At 39.5% G+C, this 23155-nt stretch overlaps 1 protein-coding gene across 3 annotated transcripts in view; it reads left to right on the top strand.

Moving 5' to 3' along the window:
* The window catches only part of Cyyr1 (cysteine and tyrosine rich 1), a 97308-nt gene extending 75103 nt beyond the window's left edge, over positions 1-22205 (top strand). For 2 of the 3 annotated variants that reach the window (XM_050138556.1, XM_050138557.1), the window contains 2 exons: positions 2724-2878; positions 17523-22205. In XM_050138556.1, the coding sequence (XP_049994513.1) occupies positions 2724-2878; positions 17523-17689 (322 nt within the window). In that variant the 3' untranslated portion in view covers positions 17690-22205. The remainder of the gene's footprint in view (positions 1-2723; positions 2879-17522) is intronic. The other variant, XR_007591078.1, reaches the window with a different exon arrangement.
* The last annotated feature ends 950 nt before the right edge of the window (positions 22206-23155 follow it).

Below are 23155 nucleotides of genomic sequence, written 5' to 3'. Positions count from 1 at the left end.
AACAGCATGACTCCACCTCTAGCAAGACCCCATCTAGCTGTGTCTATCACCTTAGTGCAGATGGAATCATGGTGAGAACACAGGCGAGAGGGAACAAGGAAAGCGAGGGAAATCCTGAAAACTCTCAAAGACCTGACCTCCTCCCATCGGGCTCATCCTTTTATTTCCTCGCATTCCACATTGGTGAGCAAGCTCCCAACACATGTGCCTTGGGGTAACAGACCTTAGTCACATCCAAAATAAAGCATGGAGGACTCCTAGATGACCAGACATAGAGTGGAACACTAAGCATGAGAGTCATCAAATTGTACAATGAAAAGAAAGGAATTCAGACAGGGCGGATAAAACATGAGGAGTATAGAAAGCTTCAAAGGATACAGATGGCATCAGTACACTCAGAGGTAAGGAAAGAGGCTGAAAATGATGTTTTAAAAGAAATGACAAGAAAAGGTGCACTAATTCAGTTTAACAAAGTTGGGACCATCTTGAGCAGCTGGTACCCAAAACCAGTCTTAAAGTAGCACTATCAGCATCATGATGTCCTATCAACTAGGTGGAATTCTTGTTGGGCTGCATCTTCTTCCTGAAACTTCAAATATTACTGTAGGAAAATCTACTGTTCATTGTAAAAAAAAAACTTAAAGATTATATGGACATATATTCAATGAAAGATATGATATAGACAAAATAGGTATGGAGAAAAGTAAAATTTTTCCTGAGATCTTTCTTTTTTCTGTCCCATATTAATGACTTCTAACATGAAAAAGAAACTCTGAATTTTTCTTTTAACAACATGCTTGGATTTAGAGAAGGATGGCTATTGTCCAACTTCAAAGCCAGCTTTGATTTGTAAGTGAGTTTTCTACTGGGAATATAATGTATATAATATATATGTGTGTGTATATATATATATGTATACAGAGAATGTACATATGAAACTTTAAGTTACAGATGACCTGTCCTCAAAAGTCACATTTCTCTTTGTTCATTGATCCTTTCTGAATAGTTATCTTTTCCTCTTTAGACATCCAAAGTCCAAGGTATCTTGGCTTTTTGAAGATGTATATTTTCCTGCAAAGACAAGAACAAAACCCTGCCCTAACTCTTATGAGGTTTCCTTATCACCCATACAATTGTCGCTTCTGTGGATGAGCTGTTATTTCTCTGTCTAAAGTGGTTCCTCTTTTCAAATGGAATCTTTATTGATTTTGATAGTACCCATAGTTTTTTTTCTCCTGTGAAAACAAGAACAAACCCCCTCCCCAATGTAGCACATCTTCTGGTTTCTATCTGAGGTCAATACATCCTTGAAATACACCAGCTGATTTAATTCAGAAGTCTTTTCTATTATCCTACGTCTCTCTGCTGGCTTTGTTTCTTTCTCATTAATGTTAGGAAAAATCAAGGTTAATAAATCATTATGCAATCTAATTCTGGGGTAATTTTCCATCCCTTTTTGTGTGTTGAACATGTCCTGTACAGTTTGATTTAACCTTTCTATAAATGCCTGACCTGTAGGATTGTTTGGTATATGCTTTATATTATAATAAGGAAAAAACAGTTACATTTTCATAGAGACATAACTGGACCATTGTCTGTCTTTATTTGTGCAAGAGCATAGCTCTTGCATTCAGTTTTCTTTGTTTTACAAGGAAAAAGCCCCTTTTATTCTATGGAGCATTTTAATAAAGAATAAATTTTAAGTTGAATTTAAGGTTTTTCATTGAAACAAATATTATCCGAGCTCAATATACTTATGTTTGCCATTTGTAGCATGATCAATAAAAACTGAGAAACAGATATTGGAGTTCAACCTGAAGATCAGAAAAGCAAAGCAGCTAGTCCCTGGCGTTTACCTCGATCTCAGTCCAAAAATAGTGATCCTGCCTCCAGGAGACTGAGAGTTATCTTTCCATTTCATAATCCTCTGTAGTTCTGGGATTAAGGCCATGCACCACTATTGCCTAGTTTCTATGGCAAGCTAGTGTGACTATGGGACTTAAGGCATGTGTAATTATGGCTACTGAGATTAAAAGTGTGTGTCATTGTTGCCTGATCTGTAAGGCTGACCAGTGTGGCTGTTTTACTTTTCTGATCTTTAGGCAAGATTTATTTATTAAAATACAAATGAAATTCTACTATAGCCATTCACAAATCAAATGATTTTAGATTATTTTTTATTTTAAATTACTATTTTATAACTGGAGATTCATATTATTATAAATTTATAAATTCTTTAAAGATTTCTGTGTGTAAGTAAGAATGTGTGTGTGAAGAGGCATGTGTATACATGTGTGTGTGTATGTGTGGCAGGGCATGTCCATGTAAGTGTGTTGTCTGCAAAGGTCAGAAAAGAGTGATATATCCCCTAGAGCTGGAGTAACAGATGCCTTACTTGGGTGTTGGGAAACAAACCTAGGTCCTCTAGAAGAACAGTATGCGTTCTTAACTGCTGAACCATTTCTCTAACTCAAAATTTATTATATAAAGGCAGAATCTGAATGGTGAGTTTGTCAAGGGTACCATACAGAACTTTTTTATAGGTTTTCAGTTTTTCTTACCTATTGAATACAAGAGACCAATTGTATAATTAATTTAAAGATTTCTCTTAATAAATAAAACACGTTCCCTTAAGCACAAAAGTAAAGAAACACTTAACTTAGAGCTATGAGGCAACGCCTTTCAGACTATTGAGGCCAACGTGCTTTTGTTTTCCTTCCTAGGGGCACTGCAATTGCCGGTATCGTGTTTGGAATTGTGTTCATCATGGGGGTCATTGCAGGAATTGCCATATGCATCTGCATGTGCATGAAGAATAACCGGGGGACCCGTGTGGGTGTCATCAGAGCAGCCCACATCAATGCCATCTCTTATCCTGGTAAGCAACAAGGCTAGCTTTTGAAGGATGGAACAGGTTTCTTAGGCTCTATTCCTTCAAGAACCATTAAAAAAAAACTCTCACTGAAACAATGTCAGATTTTCAGAACATTCCCAAATAAGTATAGATTGAAGCTGTGGCTTTGAACAGAGATCTGAGTAAAAAAGAAGCAATTCATCTTATCTCTAAATGTAGTCATACTCTCAGTGGCTGTGTCATTAACGGCAATAGCTAGTCAACCAGAATTAAGATAAATAGAAATTTCACATCCACTGTGTCTACCTGGCAATGAGTTCTGACAAGTAATTATGGAGAAAACGTGCAATCTGTCTCAATAAACTGGTGTTGAGGCAGTAGGTACATATGCCTCTCGGAAAAGTATTGAAAAAAAGTTCTTAGAGTCCTCATTAAACAAAAAGTACAGCTTCCACATAATAAAATCCTCAATAAAGAGAAAAGGTTATACATTAATAATTTGACAAATATGTGTTGAGAATCTTCTAGAAGTTCTACATATAAATATATTGAGTGCAGAAGATATTACATACAAAGCCCTTAATCTTGAGTTAGACAATCTTGTTAGTGTTTCTATATTAGTTTGTATATGTACCATACAACATAGAAAAGGTGGCAGTTTCATGAACTCACAGCAACTGTAATTATCTGTTCAAATTCTGATATAGATGATTAGATGATCTCCAAGCTACGTCCCTTGCTGAGGAGCAACTGGGAATTGATAGATAGGAAGAACCATTCTTCTCTGAGACTGCAGCCACATTTAAGTTTCCCATATCCATACACATATGAGCAGCACTAGCTGGAGTTGAGTAGACGTGACTATTTGAAATTGGTTCCAATAGTCTCATAGGCAGTGACACTTCTAGGAGATGTGGCCCTGTGGGTAGATGTGGCCCTGTTGGAGGAAGTGTGCTTTAGGGATGGGCTTTGAGGTTTCAGATGCTCTCAAGTCAGGCCCAGTGTAACTCTCTCTATCCCTACTACCTTCAAATCGAGGTACAGAACTCTCGGCTACCTCTCCAGCACCATGTCTGCCTAAATGCTGCCATACTCCCCACCATGATGATAATGGACTAAACCTCTGAACTGTAAGCCAGCCCCACTTAAATGTTTTCCTTTATAAGAATTGTTGTGGTCACAGTGTCTCTTCACAGCAATAGAAACTCTAACTAAGACAGTAGACTATCAGAAAAAGATGAAAAGAATTGAAATTGGGAAAGGGGCATGTTGGGAAGATGTGGAGAAACTGGAGGAAAAAAGAGTGAGTAGATGCAATTATACTTTTTGTATACCTGTGTGAATTAAAAAATAATAAATTTATAGAATGCTCAACAGTAAAAATATAGTGAGTAAATTCTAAATTTGATAACTTTGTAGGATATTATTTTCACATCCATATTCATGTTCCTTCTACCAGTCCATTTAATAAAGGAACAACACAACGTACCTTCTAAGTACATCCACTTCCAATCCTTCCTTTATCTTTACCCTTTTCTGCTCAACTTGAAGAAACACATTTCAGATGGGTGTAGGAATAACCTCTCCATTTGTCCTCTCTTCTCTAGTATCCACTCACTGTTGTGTCTTCTTCCACTTATCTACCCTTATTTGGTTGGTCATTCACGCCACATGTTAAAACAAATTGTATGATAATGCTTCCCAGAGTCACATATCTCCATTCCCAAACTGCTTTTATGCCCTTATGATTTATTTTATCTCAGTACTTGCTCATTGGACATAGACTATCTAGTCACTACACAGAAATTTTCTCATCTCTCTTATCTCAAAGCTTTGCCTAAAATTTTGGCTTGCTCACTTCATTCAAGACTTAGATTAAAGGTCAGTTTGCCCTTTCTCACTCCAGCATCTGACTCTTTGTTCTGATCCACTTTTTCCCCATGGTACTTTTTGTCTTCTAAGAGACCATGTGTTGTACTTTTGACTGTCCATCTCCTTCTAAATTGTTAACTCTATTAGAAAGGGATCTTGATCTATTTCTTTTATATCTCAGTCTGAAACATGTGAAACAAGACTGGACCCACAGTGAGGACTCAGTGAACCCGACCAGTGAACTGACACAATTCACAAGACTTGATTTTGTCATTTGTCAATATCCAGAAAGCTGACTTAAAGCTCTGCTAGGAATATGTAGGTTTTACTCACTAAAAAAAAGCATTGTGAATTCAGATATTCCCTTTATGCCAATAATATTGCTGTGGATAGTATAAATATATGGATACTAAGAAAACTTAAAATGAACTACATTTTATTCTTCACTCTCTCCATCAGTACTCCCCTCCCAGGCCAATCTATAACCCAGGAAAACAATGGAAAGTCAAACAGAGACATTAATTCAAGAGAAAGTAGAAACTGTTTTGCAGGTAGACATTTTAGGCACACATTGGCTTGATCAACAAAGGAAGACACGATTTAATTAATGTTCATTTTAAAACAGTGTCCGATTCAGTATTCTATTGCTGTGAAGAGACACCATGATGGCTGGAGCTCTTATAAAAGAAAGTACTTAATTGGGTCTTGCTTATACTTTCAGAGGTTTAGCCCATTAGCAACACGGCAGGCAAGCCTGGCAGCATGCAGGCAGCAGGGAGAGCAAGTCACTGGGCCTACCTTAGATGATTGAAACCTCAAAGTTTGCCCCCAGTGACACACTTTCTCCAGCAAGGCCACACCTGCTCCAACAAGGCCACGCCTGCTCCAACAAGGCCACACCTGCTCCAACAAGGCCACATTGCCTAATGCTTTCAACTAGTGCCACTCCCGGGCAACCAAACATTCAAATAGATGAGTCTATGGGCCTTTTCACATCCAAACCATCACAAACAGTTTACGGTATTCCATGAAGCATTTTGTATTTTGTCTTTCTGCAAATTGAAACTTGGAATAAATTGTAAGATTTAAAAATGTATATTTTTATCCATGTGCATTGTGTAGAAAGAGTATTAAATGTCCATAAACACAAGTGCCACAGAGGCCAAAGGCTCTGGATTCCTTGGGTGCCTCCGGACATGAGTGCTGGGAATCACCATTTGGAGCCTCTACCACTGAGCCATCTCTCCAGCACCGACATCTTAAGACAATTTTGAGACGTCATTTTAGCACAGAGGCATGTGTTTGTTTCTTGGGGTTTGAGGCATCTGTTTTGTGCTTCATTTATACTAAAGAATCACAGCTCCTTTGTGTGTGCCCCTCTGAGGATAACACACTTCCATACATGTAATAATGCTCTGTCTGGAGGTTCACAGCCTGAGTCTTAGGATAAGAGAATATCTAGTATCTAGCAATATCAAGTGGAAGAGCATTCTTGTTAAGGGGTTGAGGGGTGAAGCAATCACTCTGTAAATAGAGTGAATCAGAGAATTACTGGGGGATTGTTTTATTTTATTTGTTTATTTTTAATTCAAGTTTCTGCAAAATGTTTGCAGGGACCAGTCATTGTTTGCATATAATTTCAAACCCACTATGATTGGTTGATTAACTGAGGTACTCCAGCTGAGATTCTGATCCTAATTGTTATCCAGCCTTCTGGAACATTCTGTGGTTTTGGTTTTTAACAGGTGTGAGTGCAGTCATCTCCCTGTTTCACAGTTCCAGAGAGTCTGAGCTTTCTTCTTGGTTCCCCAAATTTCTTTCATGCTCCATAAAACTGCCAGCCAATATTCTTTAAAAATCCCCTGGAATCACTGACACCTCAACACTGGGTGCTAGAGAGATGGCTCAGGAGTTAAGAGCACTGGCTGCTTTTCCAGGGAACTGGGGTTTCAATCCCTAGCACCTGTGTGGCAAATCACAGTTCTCTGTAACTCCAGTTGCTAAGGAACAAATGCCCCCTTCCAGCCTCTATGGGACTCTTGTGGGTCACAGTCATTCATGCAGGCAAAATACGCATTTACAGAAAAAGAGAAAGAAGAAATCGCTGCATGCACTTCCTCACTCACACCACCAAGAGCAGCCATGCCTAGCTCTTTATGTGGAAAGCTCTTGTCATGCTTCCTTAGAAACCACACACTCATACTAAAGGAATTTTCTGGGCAGGCAACTTGGCTCTGTAGGTAAGGGCATTGGCCATATAAGCCTAATGACCTGAGTTTGATTCCCAGGGTCCGAGATGAAAAGAGAATCCTGGCTGCTGAGAGCTGTTATCCGACCGCTGTATGTGCTGTGCCATGACAAGCACATACACTAAATAGCTAACAGAATAATTTTAAATGAAATAATTTTAAATAGATAATACATTTAAATAGATAAGAATAATGTGTAATTTTTATTGATACTGGAAATGTTCTATATAAGATAATAGTGCTACAATGAATTTGCAGATGCAAGTCATGCAAAGAGAAACAAAATTGATACAGTGATGATCAAGACCTCACCCTAGCAACCTGTTTAGCTGTGTAAGAACCAAAAGGCAAAGTGGAAAAGCTTGTTGTTCTATTAATTATACAAACAAAACTCATGCTGCAGCAAAGTTGTTTGTGTTGTTTAATGTATTAGTTACTTTTTTCTATTTATATGATAAAACATTATGACCAAAACTACATTCAGAAGTAAGGGCTTATGGTTCTAGACGTATAAGAGTCCATTGGTCACGGAATCATGGCTGGAGGCAGGAGACAGCAGGCACAGCCGAGAGCTCATCAGCCACACACGGGAAGCAGAGACAACACACTGGTAACCATGTGCAGCTTTGAAAGCTCAAAGCCTGCACTCAGTGACCCACTTCCTCCAGCAAGGACACACTTCTTAAGCCACCTAAACAAGACTACCAACTGGGGACCAAGTAATCAAATGCCAGAGTCTTTTTCTGGGGTTGTCAGGCACAAAGGGTACCCTGCCTCACCCCAAAAAAGGGCAGACCCACTGTCTTGTCCAAAGCCCAGCTCAATCTAGACTATAAGAGGATTTCTGGTGCTTAGATAAAAAGCAGAATTCCTCAGGAACTTGAGAAGCCCATTCTCATTTACCCTTATCTCCAGCAAAAGGGACAGATGACTCTATAAGTAACCTGCACCTGTGGCACTCACCAGCATTTTTATGTCCATACCACCATCCTAACCCTTCAGTCTTAATTACAGTTTCTATTGCTGTGAAGAGGCACCATGACCATGGCAACTCTTATTAATGAAAACATTTAATTGGGGTGGCCCACTTACAAGTCAGCACTTATAATTCAGAGGTTCAATCCATTGTCAACCTAGCAGGGAGCATGGTGGCATGAAGGCAGACATGTTCCTGGAGAAGTAACTGAGAGTCCTACATGTTACAGACCACAGAAAGTCAACTGAAACACTAGGCAGTATTGTGATCATGTGAAACCACAAAGCCTGACCTTACAGTGATACACTTTCCTCAAACAAGGCCATACCCACTCCAACAAAGCCACACCTCCTGATAGTATTACTTTCTATGAGCTAATAGGGTCAACTACATTCAAACTACCACACCTGTTTATCCCCTCCTCTACCCTAAAATCCCTCCAGCCTGTGGATTTACCAACCCTATCACCCAGCAACTACTTATCCTCCTTATAATTTGGCTCTTCTCTAGGCTCCTACACCAGCTATCTTATGTTTTCTCTCTTCTCTACCCCCCATCGTTCTTCTCTCTCTCAGATAGCCCTGGCCATGTGCAGTCTGTTGTTGGCCATGTTCAGGCAATTTCTTTCTCTCTCAGCTCTAGACTCCTCCAGATGCCTATAAATGTTCTCTCTCTCTCTCTCTCTCTCTCTCTCTCTCTCTCTCTCTCTCTCCTTACATCCCTCCCTGATGGAGGTGGGTCTTGTATTTATCTGTTGCTTTCATTGGTTACTTAATAAAGAAAACTGCTTGGCCCTAATAGGACAGAAAATTAGGTAGGCGGAGTAAACAGAACAGAATGCTGGGAAGAAGGGAAGTGAGGCAGAGTTGCCATGATTCTCCTCTCCGAGAAGACGCAGGTTAATATCTTTCCTGGTAAGCCACACCTCATGGTGCTACACAGATTATTAGAAATGGGTTAGATCAATATGTAAGAGCTAGCCAATAAGAGGCTGGAACTAATGGGCCAGGCAGTGTTTAAAAGAATACAGTTTCCGTGTAATTATTTCGGGTAAAGCTAACCATGCGGGCTGCCAGGTGCTGGGGACACAGCCCCTCTGCTCTTATTACTACACCTCCTCTCTCTCTCTCGCTCTCTCTCTCTCTCTCTCTCTCTCTCTCCCTCTCTGTCATTCTAGCTCTCTCTCTTATATCTACAATAAAAAAAACCTTCCCCTTAACCAGACCATGGAAGAGTCTTGCCATGAGTTTATACAGAGGAGTCTCATATTGACCACCAAATATGAATTGTGTAATGAAATAGAGAAATAGGCACAATTTTTTTAGCTTTTACTTTAAAGTGGATCAAGAAAATAGAGATGGAACTAGATTTCTTCCAGAGAGAACTGTAGTTCATGATATCTTGTATTTTAGCAATAAATATACTTATATAAAATAAAAAGGAGGGTGTTGGTAAATTTAGAGTGCAGAAGGCACTATTAAAGATCAGAGTCTTGCCTGGAGGGATGACTTAGTGTGTGATGAACTTAAGGACCTGAGTTTAATCTATGCAATTCAAATAAAATTGGAAGGAGAGAACCAACTCAGTTGTCTTCTGACCCCATATGTGTTCCAGAGCCCACAACGCTCAAATATACATCACATACACATAATCATGTATTTAATTTTTAGAAATAAGAGTCTGAGCATGAGAGAGTAGAATCCCATATATAAGTAAGGAATACTCTCTTTCTCTTAGAGGCAGTAGATTTGGTGGTCAGATATGAGACTTTTTTCTTCACTTTGTTCCTGTTTTCTTCGTGAAATAAGAACCCAGTCTTTTGCTGAGAGTCAAGAGGTATAAAGATAAGCTTGAGGGGAAAGAGAGTGAGGAGACCATGAAACCCACCTCAAGATGTGGGGTGTGGAGAATGCCTGCTGTAGAACATGCTTTGTAAGCAACACCAGCAGACAGCATGTCTAAGAAAAGATCACTGTTTTAAACTGAGGTTGGGCTCCATGGTTATTTTCTTGTCTAGCAGTATTAAGCTCCTACATACACATAAGGGTAATTTAAATGTTGGACTTAATCAGAGTCTGGGTGCTGCCAGGCAGTCATGTTGCTAGCATTGTTACTCTCAGAGCCTGTGCCCTGGCATCTCTAATAAGCTATGCTCAGCCATCAGTCCTCAATAGACCAATTAAATAGACAATCATGAAAAACAAAACAAGGGTATTTATTCATTGTGACCAGACTGGGAAGAGGGGGATAAAATAAAGGGAGCCAAAGGATCTCTCCCACTCACCATCAGTCCATCCTTAGGCATCTAATATGAGGATTAGATCTAAATAGAGAGCAAGAATTATGCACAGTTTAACAGTACTGGCCCATCATTGACACATTCTTGTCTTGGCTTCAGTCTTTCCTACAAGGTGACATCATGACTTGTCAAAATTGTGTGAAACCTCTTTCCAGGAGACAAGTTCCTCCTCTGGCTGAGATCAGGCTTCATCCTTGGCCTCTCAGCTAAGGATCCCTGGGGGGAAATTCCAATTTCTAGCCATCCATGTCTTGACACAGTGATAGTCTAAGAAGACTCACACGTGTCTCTCTTTAATCATTCCTCCCATCATGGTTACTATAGTGACAAGACGCTATAAGAGCCTGGATAACAGATGCAAAGGAGTCATTTGAGTATCGGTGCATAAATACCAGCTGATAAAGGACAAGCGAACGGAAGAGAGGGGACATAAATTTAAATAGTTTTCTTTAATTTGTCCTCAATATGTTGCAAATCAAAATAAGGATCAAATTTGTGGTGGAATGAATAGACCAGAAAAATAAAAAACAGAACCATATTTTAAAGTAAAGATTTATAAAATATGACTACAATTGCTAATGACGGGGGGGGGGGGGAAAGGATGGCTGAAAGCATAAATGTCACAGGGATGAGAGGCAGGCTCACATGGACATTTTGGAGGCCATCACTAACCATGGAACTTATGCTAAGTCCTCAGTAAATACATATATGGGACAGGACAGATTTCAGATATCTGTAAGATATAGTAATAGACAGAGGTAGAAAGTGTTAGACTCCCGTGGCTTGTGTGGTTGAAAAGAGCTCAGATATTTAAAAAGAAAATAAGATCATGGTTTGAAAAATGGCTTTAACATCATAAGCGTGTATATGTTCTGACCCTGCAGGTTGTAGTATGAGAAAAAAATCATAATTCTGGTCTGATAGTGATGCAGAGGAATCCATCTTTTGCAGAAAAATCAGATACTTAAAAATATATCAGTATTGTTATTATTATTGTTATTATGTTATGTTTCTGTGATATTTGTGGGTGCTCATGTCTCTTTACACATATGAAGGCCAGAGGACAACTCTTCTAGTTTTTGGTGGGTTCTGGGGATCAATCTTAGTTGCCAGGTTTCTGGGGCAAACAGCCTTATTACCTTGAGCCATCTTGTCAATGCAAAAATCAGATTTTTAATTTGAAACAAATGTGAAACCATTGTTCCCATCCATACACTTCAGATAACAATCTTCCATTCCTCTTCGTTCCCCAAATTCAAAACTCCTTTGAGCCTGCAGCAAATCCCTTCTCAAGAGCTCACATTTCTGTGAGCAATGACTGTTAGGACTGTGAGGTGGAGGCAGCTGATAAAGGGCTAGCTATCTGCTGGCCAACCAGTCTAGCCCAGTCAGTGGTTATCTCCAGGTCCTAGTGACAGAACCCATCTCAGTGAATGAGGAAGAGACACTTTTGGCTAATCTACACACACATGCATGCATACACACAGCACAGAACAGACACGGTTGGAAAAGAATGTCCTAGGACTTTTCTATGCCAAGCTCTGTTTTCCACAGAGCTTGGAAAATTGGTCAGATTAGGTGTGCAAAGCCCTCTTGCGTTACAAGTTTAAGATGTACGCCATCCTAGGAGATTGTCCTTCTCATGATGACACAGGATGCAGGACATGAGTTGACTTGCTCTGATGTTATCTGAGAGAAAGGGGAATAGCATCTGGACTTATGTGGAGGAGAAACAGCTGTATTTGTATGATGTGTCAGAGGGTGTGGCTGTGGGCATCCTGCCAGCCACTCAGGAGCCTTTGTAAACTTTCCACTCTGGGTAGGGCTCATGAGGATGGAATAAAGAAGAACTGCCTTGCCCCGACAGTACTAAAACTTGCATGTAAAAAAGTGTATATAAGTATATAAACTATGTGCATACAACACTGCACATACACACATACACACATACATACAGACACACATGTGCATACACACACATATACACTATGTGATTCACTAGTACTACCAGATAGTAAGTCCATTTAAAATCAATAATAATTATGATAAGCCATGTGTGGTCACCTGGTCCATAGGGACAGAGCAAGTAGATTCTCTAGCAGATATATAACAATGTGAATGGTAAGAATTATTTAATAGGCTTAGATATTTAGATATTTGGCTTAGCCAAGATAAAAATCTTAAAAGAAAAACAAATTTTACTAAATGTACCAAACACAAAACTGTGACCCACACCTCGATAATCCTAGCCTTCAGGAGAGAGTTGAGGCAGGAGGATCAGAGCTAGCCTGGGCTATGTTCTAAGTTTCTGTCAGCCTATACTTCATAGAAATATCCTGCCTCAAAAAGTATAATTATATAAAATAAGCAGGGTAAACTCAGAAATAGAATGGTTATGAATCAGATATGTGAAAATAAGACTGATTTTATTCTTTCAAATCACAGATAAATAAAGGTAAAAAAACATTTTGTTTTACACAACTTTAAGCTTTGGAATATCCAAAATTATGTAGTAAAATAAGCAGCCTTGATAAATTACTCTATTTTGTAGTACATTTGGATTTGGAGACAAAGCCTCACTAGGAAGTCTTGAGTCACCTGGAGCTCTCTGTGTAGACCAGGCTGGCCTTGAATTCATAGAGATTTGCCTGGTTGTGTCGACCCTTTGGATTAAAGGTGTGAGTCACCACACCCAGTTGGCAAATTATTCTTAAATGAAAACGTGTAATTTATATGTTTTTTTTTACTTTATTATTCTAAACTCTAAGAGATCAATTTATAAGTTACCAGACTGAAACAAAGGTGAGTAAATACGTAAACTACCTAGTCTGAGTTCCAAGGAACACAGTAGAATATGGATGCTGCAAACTTCAGCCTTGATCAGAGAAATGATAGACAAAATAGCCATGTTTTCTCATTTATGAATTTTCTAATACTAAATGACAGACTGTCTGTGCCATGTCAGTGTCTTTCGTAATGGCCTGCATTTGCAAATAATAACACTTAGGCCCTGTTTAATCCAGAACATTTCTAGAATTTTATTCCAAAGGAATCATTCCCAGCAATAAAGTCTCCTGTGCGAAGATGCTTGTCAGTCATTTATAATCATAAAGCTGTCACTCTCGGAGTAGGTAATGTAACATGAAATATTACACACCCAGGAATAATAAAACATTGGTGAGATTACACAGCAACTCAAGCAGTGCCATGATACGAGGTGACAAAAGATGGCACCATTGTATGTGACTGCGAAGGTGTGAAAGCCCCAGAGGTATCAGAGTGACACCTCATTATCAGGTGACAAAATTCAGGATGATTTTCTTCTGCATCCATATTTTCTGCCCCTTTTGAGATATTGTTTGAGTATGTTGAAAACACTGTGTTTCTTCTCTAAAATTCATATTTTCCCTCAGTATCTACATGCTTACTCATCCAGTCATTTATTTACCCAGTCATTTTTGAGACAGGGTTTAGCTGTATATTCCAAACTGACTTGGGACTCTGTTTATATTCCAGGATGACCTCAAAATCAAGATCCTTCTGCCTCAGCCTTCCAAATTCTGGGATTACAGATAACCATACTCAACATCTGTTTTTAAATATTATAGACACCCATATGTGACATTAAAGAGGAATGGCATATTTATACTACTTACATCAGGGGGTTGGAACACCATCTATGCAACAGTTTCAAAGTCTCTTCTCTAGAAAGTCATCCACTCATCTTCTAGAAATCATATGCCCAGCTGAAAAGAACCAAACCTTTTAGGACTGATTAGGAATTCCAAAACTGATACCTTGAATATTTACTTCCTCATGAGACCTTACTCTCATGAAGAAATATAACACCATCAATTATACACGATTTCAGAAATATCCTCCAGTGACTGTGTTACAAAAGATGTCCTACTTTCATGATTGTAGCACTCAAAGCTCCAGGCCCCAGTGCTGTGGTCATCTCATCAGAGCTCAAAGGTTTGTGATTGAGAGAACATTGTTTCATAGCAGAGACTGCTACGTTCAATCACAGCAGCATGAGCCCTGAGGATTGTCAGGAAACTCTCCACGAGCAGTGTTATGCCATGGCAGAGCATATGTGCACTGTTCCCGAGGCATAAACACACACCATGGGTTTGTAACAGAGGAAGAAGGGGAGGCAGTCTGTGGACTAAGTCAATCTGTGTTCCTCATGCCAGGATGTTGGAGGAGACCTCATATTCGTCCCAGCTGCCCAGAACCAAAATAATCACACAGGAAACTATATTAATTAAGACACTCTTGGCCCATTGGCTCTAACTTTTTATTGGCTAACTCTTAAATCTTAATTTAACCTGTTTCTATTAATCTGTATATCGCCACGAGGCCCTGGCCTACCAGCAAAGTTCCAGCATGTCTGTCTCCAGTGGTTTCATGGCTTCTCCCCTAGTCCACCCTTCTTTTTCCCGGCATTCAGACCAGTCTTCCCTGCCTACCTAAGTTCTACCCTATCAACAGGCCAAGGCAATTTCTTTATTCGTTAATAGTAATCACAGCACACAGAAGGGGAGGGAGAAACTTCAGCAAAATATCAAAGTGAAACTAAATGTTTACAAGGACCAGTGTGACCAGGAGCTTCCTGGGATCTGCTAGTTCATGTGAAGGCTGTAGGGCCTTCTTTCTTGGTATGCACGAGACCATTCCATAAACCTTTCTATCAGCCTCTTGTATTTAACAGAGCCAGGAAATGGGCACAAAATCTCACGAGAATGTGTTTGCTCTCCCCAGGAATTACTCCGTTTTGTTGTAAAGACAGAGTGTACAGTTAGGCTGCTCTAAAGGAAGGTTAAAGAAGCTTAGAGCATCTCTCCTGGTATTGTCACTTAGCCCACTTCCCTTACTGATGAAAGATTTTGTCTCCCCAATGCACTAGGGAGTACCTTCTCAGCAGAGCAGGGCTCTCTCTGGGAATAAGCCACTCACTTGGGTACATCCATATTCCTGTTTTCTCTTTTCCATAATTCTCTTTCCTCACTTCCTCTGTCTATAGGGAGGTCAGTACATAACTCCAAAGAGCAAGGTCTTTGTAAAAAAGAGGCACCCCAGAGGGATCCAGGAGAAACATTGCTTCCATGTTCATAGTGGTTGAGGCCTCCTGTGTGCACACATGTGCCTGTTAGTGCTTGAGGCCTCCTGTGTGCATGTGTGTGCCTGTTAGTGGTTAAGGTATCCTGTGTGCATGTATGTGCCTGTTAGTGCTTGAGGCCTCCTGTGTGCACACGTGTGCCTGTTAGTGGTTAAGGTCTCCTGTGTGTACTCGTGTGCCTGTTAGTGCTTGAGGCCTCCTGTGTGCACATGTGTGCCTGTTAGTGATTGAGGCCTCCTGTGTCCCTGTTTATCAGAAAGCTGTCAAGTCTTTGGGGGAAGAGCAGTTTGCTGAAATGCTAGCTATTTTCTGCTGCCGTTGCAATGCCAAAAGCTTGGAGATTTCGTCTCATTACTGTGACATTAGTCTTGAGATCCATGCTACATTCATAGTGACCAGTTAAGGTCTGTCACTTCCCAAGTAGGATCTAGGTCCTGGGGGTGATTTTATTTTTGGTTTATCATCATGAAGACGTGGATGAATTTCAGCTCCCAGGTGGCTCTCTTCCTCCCCTGGAGACTGAATTAGGATCACTACAAAACAAGCATGCGGGAGAAATCACTATCAAGTATAGTAAATGTGGTTATTTAATGTGGTAAAATACATTACAATAAATAAAATTAAGACAGATTTTCTGGAAATACTTCATCTCCATTCCAAAACTTGTTTGTCCTGCAAGTTCTGGAAACCCTCGTGCTGGCTGCCCAGTGCTTTCTTCTCTGCTTTCACCCTCTTACGCCTTCCTGCATTCTCAATGACCTATACTCAGCCACTTGGTGTTTTGTGACTATTTCCTCCTGGCTGTCATGAAGGTCTTCTACATCCCGTCACCTCACCTTTCTGCAGTCTGCCTCTCCCTCTGCGGGAGTAGTTTCACCAAAGCACATTCACTAATCTATTTTTCTAAGTACCACAGAGATGCTTTCTCGCCCGTGTTACACAACACTAGTCACAGCCATGGTTATGAAACCAGCCAGCACCCAGCAACACAGAGGTGGATGGAATGTGATCCACAGGCAGTAGAATCGCATCAAGTCCCAACAGAGAACTAGGTTACGCTGTTTGGGAGGAAATGGTGCGACAGGAGAGCATCCTAGTAAGGGAATTCAGCCCATCTCAGAAAGGCATCGTGGCTCCTATTTGTGATTCCTAGATTTTATATGGAAACCTAACATCATCTATGACATGAAAACAGAACTCAAACAAGGAGTGTTGACAGAGGTTTCTATCCCACCGGGTCCCGCAGTCGTTCAGTCCCAAAGAAATACACCGAGGTCTACATTAATTATAAACTGGTTGGCCTATTAGCTCAGGCTTTCTTACTAACTCTTATAACTTACATTAACCCGTTATTTTTGTCTATGTTAGCCACATGGCTTGGTACCTTTAATCAGTGAGGCATTTTTATCTTGCTTTTTTTTTTTTTTGGTCTGGGTTATGACTGTAGACTGACTGTTTGTTTGTTTTTTCCCAGAATATTTTGTTTTTGGTTGCCCTGCCTCTACTTTCTGCCTGGCTACTGGCCAATGAGCATTTTATTAAAATAATACATGTGACAGAATACAAGACCATTGTCCCACAGCACAGCAAAGGAGAATAAAGGGGAGGATGGAGCCTATGGAAGAACATATTCAGTGTACCATATGCATTTGTATAAAAATATCTTTTTATAAACAGTATTGGGCTCAGTGAATATATACAAGGAAAAACTGTAAAAAAAATGAATTTTGCAATTTCTTTTTTAAGAATGCCACAGCACTAAATCTACCCATGACATCAAGGCCAGCATGCTAATGGTGAATCCAGCTCCCAGCCTCCGTTTCCAGGTCTCTCTTTCTCCATAATCTGCTGAAATACACATACCCTTCTGCTTCTGTACTTTCAGCCAAGCTCAAACTCCCTCTGTGTCTCCACTCTCTGCCCCTTCAGCATCCTATTTCCAAGCGAGTTTCCATAAGCCCCAACTCCAAATGCTCTCACCAGGGCAGCACCTTACAGAAAATGCATCTGTTCAGCCATACCTGTGCGCACAAATATTAATAGTTTTGGAAACAAAGGGTATTTAGCTTCTCAAAGTAGCTAGCACACTGGTTTAAAACGGTAACCAACATATTTACTAAATGCCTGATTTGTTTTCCTTTTCTTTCCAGTGGCGCCACCCCCCTACACGTACGACCACGAGATGGAATATTGTACAGACTTGCCTCCACCATACTCTCCGACCCCTCAAGCTTCAGCCCAGCGCTCCCCACCCCCTCCTTATCCTGGAAATTCAAGGAAACATTCCTCCTCCCACAACCGAATATGTGCTAATTAGCAATTTTTGCCAGAATGGAATGCCTTAATTTAGAAACATGCCAAACAAATGATTGTCTACTGGTTGAGGACAGATAATATCTCAGGCAGAATGCCCATGTGGATACCAGGGTTCCTACCCTGCTCAGAGTTGACCCTAGGTGGAGATTTATGCTTGGTTCTTGGCATTCACATATTAAAGGATATACTGGACCACGCAAGCACGATCAGATTAGAGCAGTGCACTTGGCAGGCCATCTGCTAATCATGCTGCGTTAGAACTAGCTGAAGGCTATTTCAACACTGAACCTGGAATAAAGAAGAAAAGAGGGTAGTCTGAGTTATGTCAGGAAGCAAGTGTATTCCATATAGCTTTAGTAGAACAATAATTGCTCATTATTTTGTGGAATAAAGAAAAAAAGAAGATAGTCTGAGTTATATCAGGAAACAAGTGTATTCCATATAGCTTTAGTAGAACAATAATTGCTCATTATTTTGTTTGTCCACAAATACGCATTAAGTGCCTTCAAGTCTATTCTGTGCCTGCACCAATAGAGGCACCGGATTGAAGAAGCCAGAAGGAACTTCTGGTTTTAGCACAGGCTTACCTCATCTTGTTGCACTTTGCCCTTTTGCACTTTTCAGGTGTTGCATTTTTTACACCATGAAGGTTCATGGTAACCTTGCACCAAACAGTATCATTCACCCAGCAGTAGGGGCTCACATCCTATCTTTGTATCACATTTGGTAATTCTCACAAAGTTTTAAATGCTGTCGTTGCTGTTATTATGTCTGCTATGGTGGTCTGTGATTGGCTAACAGTTGATACTGCCATAGTAGTCTTCTGTTTTGTTTGAAACTCTGTCCCTATAAGACAGCAAGCTTAGTACATTCATAAATATTGTGTGAGCTGTGTCTGCTCCACTGAAAAACTCCTCCCATTACCCTTTCTTCCCCCTCCTTTACCCTCTCTTTTCTGATAACAGTATTGAAATGAGGCATATTATTAATGACCTCTAAGTGTGGAAGCTAAAAGAAGAATATATCTCTTGCTTTAAACTCAAAGCTGGAAATAATTCATCTCAGTGAGAAAGGCTTGGTCAAATCTGGAATAGGCTGAAAGGTTGGTGTCTTAGCCCAGTTCATAAACTAAGCTCTAACCATAAATTGGGATTTCTTGAAGAAAAGTAAACTTATCTCTTTCCAAGCACATGTAAAGAAAGAGAAAGGTGACCCATTGTTCATAAGGGGGACTCTTTAGTGGTATAAGTAGCAGATCAAAACATCCACATTCCCTTAAGTCATAAAGCTTACTCCGGAGTTAGGACTGATCTCTCTTCCTCCCACAGAGGTGGGCAGGGGTGAACATGCTGTAAGGGAGAGATTTGAAGGTCACAGATCAGGTCCTGAAAAGAAGGAGAGGAGCTTGCTCTCCAACAGCAAAGTGAACACTGATGTGTGGGCCTCATCCTGTTCTCCCACAGATGAAGTTAGGATCGCACATTAAGATGGTTACAGTAAAACAAAGTCTAGATGAAAATAAAGGGCCCTACTGTCAGCAGACAAGGTCTTTAGAACTTCCACACTCAACAGAAAGAAGCCATCCTAACTCCAAAGCCTTAAAACATAGGCTGCCTTTCTTGTTAGTGTCTATGACACAAACGGCAACCTTCAGATAAAGCCAATGCCCAATGTTCATTTACTAGTCAAAAATCCTTAAGACTATACTAAATCTACTCAGTCTATATAGAGAACAGCAAGTCAATTTTCAATGTAGTCTAATGAATATTTTAAGCCAAGTGTTGGAATTTACTGCTCCTTCAAATTCCTTTCAAACTGTTACTGCTCATTGGCAAGGCACTGGTCATCCAAGATGGCGAAGAGACAAAGATGTTTTCATGTTACTCATGTCCGAAGCCTACTGTGTCCCATAGACTACGAGTAACTTCACCTTTCAAGCACTACTATTTATGAACTGTCTTTTATAAGGCCATGGCTAACATAAAAATGGGATCTTCTGGAGGCTGGACAAAATACATTAGAGGCATCCTGGGAAAAAAAACTTGCCATTGTAGAAGCCATTAAAATCATCCATGATTCATGAAAACAGATCAGGATATCAATATTAATATTCATCTGGAAGAAGTTGCTTTCAACCTTCGTGCATAATTTTGGTAGTTTGAAGACTTTGGTGGAGGAAGAACCTACAGATATGCTAGGACCACAAAGAAACCAAATTAGAGATAGAATTTAAAGATTTTTAACTCAATTACACCTTGTAATATCACTGCCAGATAAACAATTGCCCCTTATAAGTGAGCCCTAAAAATTAGTTTCTTTGGGTGAAATATGCTCCTGGAGAAAGGTGCTGTGGGCAGGGATGAGATGATAGGAGAGGGTTTACTTTTAAGTCATTTGATAAGTCAGCAGCAGAATTGGAGATGACTACAAATTTGAAAGAAGATACACTGTTTATTAAAAGCTACCAAAGAGCATCACACACTGCAGAGAAGCCTTTTGTAGACAGCAGGCTTCCCTGTCATTTGAAGGAACTAACATCCATCCAGCAAGCCTCAGCAACCACCAAGCTAGTCACTACACAACTCTCACACCACCAACAACCAAAAAGATGTGCGTCCTCTGAAAGCTCGGTTGCTAGCTGCCTTTTACCAGCAATAAAATATTTTTAATACAGGTGTATACATTACTTTGAAGAAACTTAGTAAATGCAGTCTAAACAAAACTTTAATGTGCGCTGGGAAAGTGGAAAGTATTCTTTAGTGAATTCTGTGATTTTCTTGTGAAAATTTGCCTTATAAAAAACACAGGCAGCTTCACTGGGGACATGGAAGAAGTGTTACTGATATGGGTAGACAATCAACTGAATGCTGTCTCTAAGATACACCTGTAAAAAATAAAAAAGCAGTTGCAGCAGCATTATTGTTGACTAGAAATTTTGTGAAGGTCCCTGCCATCCCATCAAGATTGCAAACAAAATCTAGCTATGCATTAAAGAAATATTCTAGAAAGAATTTCTAAAATAAAGAGCAGACTAGTCCTTTCAGCTTTATTTTTTTTTTTTTTGCTTATGTTTTAGGAAGATGTAAAATGACCGGTTGTATTTCTAGTAGATTAATCTTATTCACTAATTTGATTATTTAAACAAAATGAAAGGTGCCCAACAGGTTCTGGAAGCTAAAATCACCTTAGTTATTACAAACCCCTCCTAAAAACCCCTTGGCTTTAGTCACTAGTGTGATGAAATTGCTCTAACTATGGAATAAATGTTGAGAACCACATTCCCAGAGATTTTATATTAGTAATAAAATGCCAGAATTTGACCATATACAACAGACTTTTTTAAAGGGGGAAATAAAATTTGATTTCTTTCTGTAGAAATATGCTCAAATGTAATAGCCACTTTTTGCATTTTATAAACTTTAAATAATCTATTCTTTTAGAAAAGTTACATAATTAATGGAAAAGGTAAGGAGGCACCCTTGTCTTTTATGCAAGTACAGGTTTTTATGAAGTGCTTACCTTTAAATAAAAAGGCAGTCAATAAATAATTCAAATGTGCTATAGTCTATTGCCAGTGGCCTTAACATTTGTATTTTTTATGTAGGTCCTTCTGTGTGCTTTTAAACTGTTTGCTGAACACTGAGTATAGATGATGAGACCTTTCTGTCTCTTCAGAAGGGAGCCTAAAACATTTAATCCAATATCATGATTAAAATTCATTGGCATTCCAAAATGACACTAAGAAACTTGGTAAATAACCAAAAGAAATAGTTGGGAAACACTATGAGTGAGCAGTGGCTTTTACGGTAACAAATAGCTATATCAGAAATGTGTTGATCTGACTGAACCTGGTCTGCAGTGAGGTATTAAGGCTCGATTTGTTTGGAATGTCTTGCTCGGCTTAGGCGAGGATAATCTTAGGAAGATGAGAAGCCTTCAGGGGTTCCTGACTGTTCTGCTGAAAGGCTCCATGTCTCGCAGGAAGTATTAGCATCGTGTTAACAGTCCACAGGCTTTAATTTATTTTTCCCATGCAAATGTGATTAGTCTCTACTCCTCTACAGCTATAGTTCACAATGCCAAACTCTCTGGGATTTGAGCATGATGTTTGCAAATGCACTGCAGGTTCCTAAGGAAAAATGAAGAGGCAAGGCTGTTGAAATGGAATATTCATCGTTGCGCTAATGTAGATCCACCATGTGCCTCCTATGTTCATAAGTGTCACCTGCCCGGGAACCATTTCTGTCCACACCATCTCTCTTCAAGTGGTTTATGGCTTCCCCTAAGGTATAGCACAAGCCTATACATTTACAAAAGATGAAGGATTTTACTGTTTTTTTTTTAGTGTCATAATAACGTAAACAAATATATCATAGATGTTTAAAGTTCACCGATGTATATGGAGGAAAACAATATTTGATGTAAAATTTTGGATTATGGTTATTTAAAAGCTAACATTTGCTATGGCTAAATTGTTTATCATAAGGAATAAAATGAAAGAACTTATTGTAACAAGAGCCTCATTTTAACTGTTTTTTTGTCATTCTTCTTTTCTATTTCTGTTGACTTGGTCCTTTTTCTCTGCACTAGAAATAGATATGGACCCACACTAACTTTTTAATCCTGTCTCTCACCTGATTTGAGGAAGCCTATTTTACCTGTGATAGCTAAATTTCTGCTCTATGAAATATAAATAATATAATGGGTCTCAATGGGTTTTCTGAAAACTAGATGAATATATGCAAAAATTCTAGTTTGGAGCCTGAGACTTGGAAAATATATTATCCATATGAGCTCAAATTAAATATTAAATATGCAATAAAATAACAGCCTCTAGACCTGTGCATTTGGATTTGAATGAATTGAAATTAAATTAAGTAAAAAAATTCTTCAGTCTCACTAACCCTATTTCAATTGATGTATAGCCTTGTGTCTTAGTTTGGGTTTTATTGTATTAAAGAGACACCATGACCATGGCGACTCTTATGAAGGAACACATTTAATTGAGGTTGGCTTAGTTTCAGAGGTTTAGTCCATCATCGTTATGGTGGGAAACATGGCAACTTTAGGCAGGCATGGTACTAGAGAAGGAGCTTAGAAATCTACATTTTGATCCTCAGGCAGCAGGGAATGAACTGACTTGAGTTTCTGAGACCTTAAAGCCCACCCCCATAGTGACACACTTCCTCCAACAAGGCCACACCTCCTAAGAGTGCCATTTTCTATAAGCCAAGCATTCAAACACGTGAGTCCAAGGGAGTCAGACATACTCAACCCACCACACCCGTATGACCAGGTTCTGCCTTTCTAAACAGTGGTGCATTAGAAATATCTGTGAAAACTGTGAGGTAACAATGAGACTCTAGATTTCAATCATCTCCAACTAGGGAGCTTGCTAACTTTGTGAGTTAATTGTAATGTCCTTAAATATTGTTGGAATAAAGTATTGCTATACTTACAGGCTGTG

This window comes from Alexandromys fortis, unplaced genomic scaffold (genome assembly GCF_014885135.2).
Source record: "Alexandromys fortis isolate MF-2015 unplaced genomic scaffold, M_Fortis_MF-2015_v1.1 scaffold_11, whole genome shotgun sequence".
NCBI lineage: Eukaryota > Metazoa > Chordata > Mammalia > Rodentia > Cricetidae > Alexandromys > Alexandromys fortis.
Note: the sequence above shows the minus strand (reverse complement) of the source record. Positions and strands in the feature narration are given on the sequence as shown.